Here is an 8389-nt window from a genome sequence, read left to right as displayed (position 1 = left end):
ATCGGGCTGCGAACCTTAAGGTCAGTGGTTCGAAACTACCAGCTGCTCCGTGGGAGAAAGATGAGGCTTTCTACTCCCATAAAGATTTACACCCTCAGAAACCCTGTACAGGGTCGCTATGGGTCGGAACCGACTCGACGGCACTTAACAACAACAACAACATATGAGCTCAATAGTTAGTCATGTTGTCTAATACACGCTGTCCCATATGGCAGCTGTGAAGAATATGTAATTATTTAAATTTAAGTTAATAGAGATAAAGAAAAATTTAAAATGCAGTTCTTCAGCTGCACAAACCACATTACAAGCTCAATCTTAAATAACCACAGGTGGCTGGTGGTGGTTATGTGCTGTGGAGTTGGTGACGACACATAGCAACCATGCATAGGGCTTCCAGGGAGCAACTGGTGAGTTTGAACTGCCAGCCTTTCAGTTCAAACTGACCCTGCAGTCTATAGCTTTATCCTACAATGCCACACCAGGGCTGGTAATAGCAAACATGAATTGTAAACATAGTATCTGAAGACAGTACATTGGACTTGCGATCCTAACCTTATAAAATAATTACAATAATTTCAAAGGGAGAAACAATTATTGCCATTCTTTGTGAGTTCTTGATTAAAACCCAGGATATTGAGAATCATAATGGTGTCATCACCTGGAAGGTAGGTTATCTGAACATCAAGAAATGGTCATTTTCTTGACATTTAATTTTTTATTCATGAAATTAATCTTGGAGTAAAGGTGTCAATTTAAAGTTGTGCAAGCTTATTACTAAAATAGAAGACAATACAAAGGACTAGCTAGTTTGTCTGAGCAACTGCTAGAAAGAACTGTTGTTAAATGAGTTCTGTCTCATAGCGACCTGGTATAGGGTTTCCGAGCTGGTCAGTTTGAACTGCCCACTTTGTGGTTTGCAGTCCTGTACTGATTACACAGTCCCACATCAGGAGAAAGAACTAAAGACAGCAATATGAGAAAGTGAATTGTATCAATTGGTGAGAAGCAGAACTTTGCATTTGTATGATTACTATGAAAAAAAGTAACTTTGTGCTATAAGTCAGAAAGTAGGTGAAAGTTATAAGATCTAATATTGGAAGAAACAATGCTTGTACCACGATGAGGGTATCTCTTTGCAATCAGAAAGCTATTCTGTAGAAGGAATCAGCAAATAAACAAGTGTGCCTGCTTTTGTAGAACGATCTCATGTGAGATGTAATGGGGAATTACTCAAGTTGTGGTAGGGAATCAAAGGAAAAGATCAATTAATTTCATGGAGCATCTGACTTGCGTGGCAGGAATGAGGGTTCTGGAAAGTACAAAAGCAAAGCACCACTTGTATTTCCCCTTTAGTAGGGACGTTGATATGTGAATGCCTACATTCATCTCCTTGATAGGAATTGGTTTAGACAGGGGGAGAGGAAACAGTCAGATAATGAAACAACTGGTATTTCTGGGAAACCATAGAAGATGGTTGTCTTTATTCTGGGCAATGTGGAGACCTGAGTTATGTAGCAATGAATCACAGGGAGAACCATCTCATCCACACGTCAGTATACATTTCTTGACATTATGATTCAATTCTCAGTGCCCTCTTGCTTGAGGATTTACATTGTTGTTGTTATGTGCCGTGGAGTTGGTTCTGACTCATAGCTACCCATACAGGGTTTCTGAGGCTGTCAATGTTTCTCCCGCAGAACAGCTGGTACTTTTGAACTGCTGACCATGAGATTAGCAGCCCAGTTCGTAACCACTACACTACCAGAGCTCCTTAAGGATTTATATAGCATCTACCAATTGACATAGTCATAATTTCTTTCACTGTAGATTGTTCCCTACAATGCCTTAGATTATTAATGGAAAAATGATCAAATGGTAGGTTCTCATATTTCCAAATAAGAATTAGCATATGCTAGAACCATATAGAATATATTATAATCATCACAGATTCTCTGAGCTTGTTTCTGAAAGTATAATTTGCTAAGAACATTAATATAAATGATGTTCTAAAATCATTATTGTTGTGAGACTGTCTTATATGATATACTGTTCATATCTAATTACATATGTTTATTTTAATGAGAACAATTTTCATTTAATGGATTTCCTTCCCTGAGTACAAGAAATAATACTTTGGACTTATGAAGGTGGATCGTATCTTCAAATTACTTACTTTGCCTTTTGGACTTAAAAAGGGAAAAGAATATATATATATATATTATCATTACTTATTTCATATAGAATTCTATTCAAGAATGTTTTTAAAACGTTGCCTGTTTCAAACTTTAACTTCCAGTCTTTTCATAATTCTTATACATTAAGAAAAAGGACTGAAGGCAAAACCCATTAGTGATTCTCAAATACTCATTCTGAAATATACACCAAATGGCTACAATTCTATTCACTAAATAAAAACAGAATTAAAGAAAATGCATGGGAATGCTTTAAGTTATGTCTTAAATTGAGAAATCAGTCTACAGTATGTTCAGTAAAAATGCTCTGTTGCTGTTGTTAAGTGCCATTGAGTCAATTCCACCCATGGCGACCCTAATAGGTTTCCAAGGAGGCACTGGTGAGTTTGGACCACCAACTTTGTAGTTGAAACGACTTTACAGTCTGATACATTACTCCACAACGCCATACCAGAACTCCAAAAATTGTGTAGGGACTCAATATTCTCCAATATGAAATATCTGATATCACTTATTCATATTTAGAGTCTGATCAAATGAAATGTTGTCAGAAACCATACCAGTACATCTCCTTTGTCATTGCCACGACTCTTCAATTACTCACTTAATGTTTTTTTTTATTTCAAACTCATCTATAAGACTCCACCTGTTAGTATTTTAAGATGTTCCAAAATATTAAGTCATTTGCATTTAAGGTCAAGCACTTAATTTATTTTGGGACTATAACTGAAACATCATCTGTGATATTTACAAAATAAGTAGTCTTGATTTTAGTAAAGTTATAGAGCATGTTTTGCTCAAGAAAAACCTTATGAATATAAAACTTGTTTAATCAGAACATTTTCACCAGAGCCAAGACAACACCACTGATAATGCCCATTGAATATTTTCTGATTTTAGTCGTATTACGAATCAAAATATTTGCTAAATTATCACAATTTTAGGTTGAAAATTAGAGTGCAAGCATATAGATACAAAAGTGGGACTTACCCCTGTCTGTGTCGTACAGGAAGACAAAACAGTTCCACTCATAGTGATCCAGCAGACTCAAGAGTGCTCCTCGTAAGGAAGGTCGTAACTGCAGCACAAACTGGCTCTCCCCCTCCGTAGGGAAACTTGGTGTAATGAGGGAGATGTGTAAGGCGCTGCAGAATGACGTCAAGGTATGTACAGACCTCTTATCATAGAGTCCAAAAATGGCAAAAACTCCTCTAGAATATTGGGAACAAACTGAAAAAAGAAAAAAGGAAAAAATGATAAGATATGAACATAAAGTGGTTTATTTTAATAGAAGTTTATAGTCTTGGAAATTAACAAATAAAATATTGACTCATTAGCATGTCAGGAATATAAGTAAAGTGGGAAGTGCAAGGTATATATAATTTATTTATCATTTTAGTTGGCCCTTTTTTGTTAAGTGTTCATTTTTATTCCTATATCTAACTCTCAGCTTATTGGAAAGTTTTATTCTCTGCCCACACACATTAACACAGTGTAGAATCAATTAATTAATCCTTGAACACACTACTTAAAGCCTGATGTTGATTAAGATAATATGTTGTTTGCTAAATGCCATCAAGTTGGTTTTGACTCATAGCAACCCTGCCATAGGGTTTCCAAGGAGTGGCTGGTGAGTTTGAACCACTGACTTAGTGATTCAAACCAACCTCGTGATCCAGTGCTTATCCTACAGTGCCATACCAGGACTCCAAGATGACATGGGGCTATAATACTTCAGTTTAATAAAGGGAAATTTGACTTAAATAATATATGATATTCCAGGATGATGTGACAAATTCTATGGTTTGGTCACAAAAGTTCAAATGTAGGTGGCTTTTGCTAATTTATGTCATATGGATAAGAAATTTCAATGGGGGCTCTATTTTTGTTTGGCTGGTTTGCTTATACAGTAAAACAAGTCTGAATTTCAATTTTTTCTTGTTGTCAGATAAGGTTGAAAGTTCCATTTTTTGTTGGTTTTCTGGCTTACTTAACGTTTTTATGGCTATACAATGTTCATGTTTTCTGTTTTATTTAATAATTTTAATTGATAAACTCACGAAGAAGCCCGTATTATTGGATATCTAATATTAATTTTGGGATTAGTATGTTGTATGGCGCTGTGGGTTAATGCACTAGATTGCACAGTCGGTTTGAACTGCAAGGTTGGTAGTTCAAGCTCACCAGTCACTCCTTGGAAACCCTCTAGAGGGTCGCTATGGGTTGGAACCGACTCGATGACACTTAACAACAACAACAACATGTTGTGATACAAAGAAATTAGACTTTTCCACTGTTAAAGTAGTAATTGTTGCTGCTGTTGCTGTTAAGTTCCATTGAATTGGTTCTCACTCATAGTGACCCTGTATAGGTTTTCCATGGAGCAAATGGTGTGTTTGAACGGGTGACCTTGTGGTTTGAGGTCCAGAGCTGTTCCTACAGTACCACATCAGGAGTCCAAATCAGCAATGTTGTTGTTGTTGTTGTTAAGCACCGTGGAGTCGGTTCCGACTCATAGTGACTCTGTACAGGGTTTCCGAGGCTGTAAATCTTTACGGGAGCAGAAAGCCTCATCTTTCTCCCACTGAACTGCTGGTAGTTTCAAACTGCTGACCTTGAGGTTTGCAGTCTGCCTTATAACCACTATACTACCAGAGCTCTTTAAAAGAGCATTGGGCTCTTGAAAAAAATCAATTACCTTAGTAACATTAATTTCTTTCTTCAAGAATATGTGGGTTTGAGAAAATCAGGAAGCATAAGTAAGAAAATTTAATAGAATTTGTGTTTCTTTTCTTGTTTACTTGGCCTCTTGAAAATTAGGACAGAGTCTCAACAATATCATTATAACAGAAAAGGCTAAAACCTAACAAAAAATGAAAGATCTTGGATAACAAGTCCAAAGAGATGTTGTATAAGTTCTGGAAAAACTAAATCCCAACTAAAGGGACCAAAATCAATATACAAATGGATTCAAGTAGGATAGAGTCAGTGTTAAGATATAGTGAGAAAACTGTAAACTTTGCAGACAAGTTCAAATCCTAGTGTTTTTACTTATAAACTGAGTGACTTGAGTAATTTACTTAGTCTCACATGCCTCAACTATGGATATATAATATGGCAAGGATTAAACAAGGTCATGTATGTAAAACTACCATTCTCTGAGGACATAGAACACAATCAATAAATGGCAGACATTATTACTAATATAAATTGTGTATATGCTTTCATAGTTTGTTGTTACTGTTGTTAAGTGCCTTCAAGTTGGTTCCAAAGAAATTCTACGGAAGCAGAGAATACTAGTCTAGAATTCACCTGTTGCTGTTCATTGCAGGTGAGTCAATTTCAACTCATGATGACACCATATGTGCAGAGTAGAACTGCTTATAGGGTTTCCCAGGCTGATTGCCAGGTTTGGCTTCCAAGGTACCTCTGGGTAAGTTTGAAGTTACCTTTTTAGTGAGCAGTCAGCAACTGCATCAATTCTTCTATGGTCTTCCCTGTTCATTGTTTAGCTTTTACAGGCATATGAGATTATTGGAAATACCATGGGAAAAACATGGCTTGGGTCAGGCACACCTTAGTCCTCAAACTGATACCTCTGTTCTTGAACACTTTAAAGAGGTTTTGTGCAGCAGATCTGCCTAGTGCAATATGTAGTTTGATTTCTTGACTGCTGCTTCCATGATTATTGATAGTATATCCAAGCCAAATGAAGTCTATGACAACTTTAAGAGACCACCCATATTGAAGGTTGTAGTCTTTGATCTTCATCAGTATTTTAAGTCCTGTTCACTTTCAGCAGCAAGGATGTATCATCTGCATATAACAGGTTGTTAATTAGTCTTTCTCCAAACCTGATGCCACATTCTTTTTATAATCCAACTTCTCAGATTACTTGATCATGGTACAGATTAAATAAATATGGTGAATGAATACAACCTTGACATACACCTTTCTTGATTTTAAACTATTCAGTGTCCCCTTGTTCTGGTCAAAGGACCACATCTTGGTCTATATACAGCTTCCTCATGAACACAACTAATTGTTCCAGAATTTTCATTCTTTGCATTGTTGTCCATAGTTTGTTATGATCCGCACAGTTCAAAATCTGCATAGTCAATAAAGCACAAGTCTACATCTTTCTGGTATTCTCTGCTTTCAGCCAAGATCCATATGACTTCGGCAACGGTATCTCTAGCTTTGTAGATGTTCTAATAGTTTTTGGAAGATGTATTCATTTTGGAAGATGTATTCATGTAATTAAGGAGCTCTGGTAGCGTGGTGATTACAAATCGGGCTGCTAATCTCACGGTCAGCAATTGGAAACTACCAGCTGTTCTGCACGAGAAAAATGAGGTTTTCTGCTTCCATAAAGATTTACAGCCTTGGAAATCCTATGCAGGGTTGCTATGAGTTGGAACACACTCCCTGGCACATAACAACAACATTCATGTAATTTTTATATGTTTAGTATATAATCTGGAATTACTAGGATCCTTCTTGTTTTTACACTTTCTTGTTCTGCTAATTGTCATGCAAATAGAGTGCCCATTCTCAGTCTTTACAAAGTAAATAATTGTATTCAATTATGTTTCATTTTAGTGCTGTGGAATCATTCAGATTCACAGCAACCCTGTGTAGGGATTCAGAGGAGCAACTAGTGGGTTTGAACCACTGACCTTGTGATTAGCAGTCCAGTGTTTATCTATAGTGCCATACCATTTTAGTCTATTAAAAAAAAAATTACTTGAAGGAATTTATAACTTAATCTAACATCCTAAAATTTCCTTTTGATGCTAAAACCCCAAACAAAATTCTGATAGTTGTTCACAAAAACATAGGCAAACAGGATTTATAAGCCATGTGCAAATCATGTTGGTCTATAGCAAAAACTTATTTTTTTGTCTTTTATGGCACTCAGAAACAACTGCCAGCCTTTGGTTTTCAATCCGTGATTTCTTTATCAACCCTAAGCATTTCTGAGGACTCATTTAGCTTTTCAGAGAACTTTTGGGGCACAGAGTGGGCAAGGCTGGCTACTTCTCTCAGTACTTCTAGATGCAAAATAGTCAACAGCACTTCTGCTTTCAGTGATTCTACATATGAAGCCTCTGCTTATATTTTCATGTGCAAAATAATTTTACACTGCTGGAAATCGTTTCAAAGCAACTAATGTACTATTTGCAAAGTACCTCTAATCTTTTTATCTACTGTATTATTGTCAATTAGTCATTATGACTTAAAACTATTCTGGTGCTTGCTCTTGTTGTTGTTAAGTGCCCTGGATTCTGATCTGACTCATAGAAACTCTTTACAGGGTTACCAAGGAACAGCTGGTGGGTTTGAGCTTGCTATATTGTTTGCTGTTGTTGTTAAGTGCTGTTGAGTCAGTTCCAACACATAGCGACCCTATATAGAGTTTCCAAGGAGTGGGTGGTGAGCTTGAGCCACCAACTTTGTGGTTCAAACCAACCTTGCCATCCAGTACATTAGCCCATAATGCTACACTTACTATTTAACTTGATTTATTCCACTGGGCCTTCATAAGCATAGTACAAGGGTGAGTCAAAAATTATTCAAACTCGGGTTATATTAAAAAGCTGGTCTACATCTATAGCCGATCACAACATTGAGTGTGCATATGAAAGGAGTCTGTTGACTAGACAAGTGAGAGTGGACTATGTGACAAATTATTTGCAAATCAACCATGGCTCTGACTATGAAATGATCCATGACAGACTTGAGTTTTGAAAAGTTTGTGCAATATGAGTGCTGAAACTACTCACGGAAGAGCATCAACAGAAACGTTTGGACATCTGCAAACAAAATTTGTACCTATACTCAAAGGAAGATAAAAGTTTCCTTAAGAAAATCATTACTGGTGATAAGACATGGATGCATTACTAGGAGTCAGAGAATAAATGGCAAAATATAGAATGGAAACATCCTAAATCACTGACCAAGAAAAAGTTCAAAAATGAACCATTAGCTAGAAAGTAAATGCTTTCAGTCTTCTGGGATTCTCAAGAGCCATCACTGAAACACTATCAGGAAAACCATTCAACAATCAACAGCTCTTTTTTTGTTTTTTTTAATGTTTCCTGGGCAAGCAACTTGCTTGTTCTTGTAGTAACAGTCAGTCTGCCTCTATTGTTTTGTATTTTTCCTGTAGGTCTTTCTTTCAAGAAGTATCTTCT

General features: G+C 36.5%; 1 protein-coding gene across 4 annotated transcripts in view; it reads right to left on the bottom strand.

Annotated features, from left to right (window-relative positions):
• Positions 1-8389, bottom strand: part of GRIA4 (glutamate receptor, ionotropic, AMPA 4) — a 532647-nt gene that overhangs the window by 297290 nt on the left and 226968 nt on the right. For all 4 annotated transcript variants that reach the window (XM_006833788.1, XM_006833786.1, XM_006833789.1 and 1 more), the window contains one exon: positions 3183-3422. In XM_006833788.1, coding sequence (XP_006833851.1) covers positions 3183-3422 — 240 coding nt within the window. The remainder of the gene's footprint in view (positions 1-3182; positions 3423-8389) is intronic.

The sequence above is a fragment of the Chrysochloris asiatica genome, unplaced genomic scaffold (assembly GCF_000296735.1).
Source record: "Chrysochloris asiatica unplaced genomic scaffold, ChrAsi1.0 scaffold00008, whole genome shotgun sequence".
In the NCBI taxonomy this organism is placed as follows: domain Eukaryota; kingdom Metazoa; phylum Chordata; class Mammalia; order Afrosoricida; family Chrysochloridae; genus Chrysochloris; species Chrysochloris asiatica.
The sequence above is the reverse complement of the archived record's forward strand: the minus strand, read 5'-3'. Positions and strand labels throughout refer to the sequence as shown.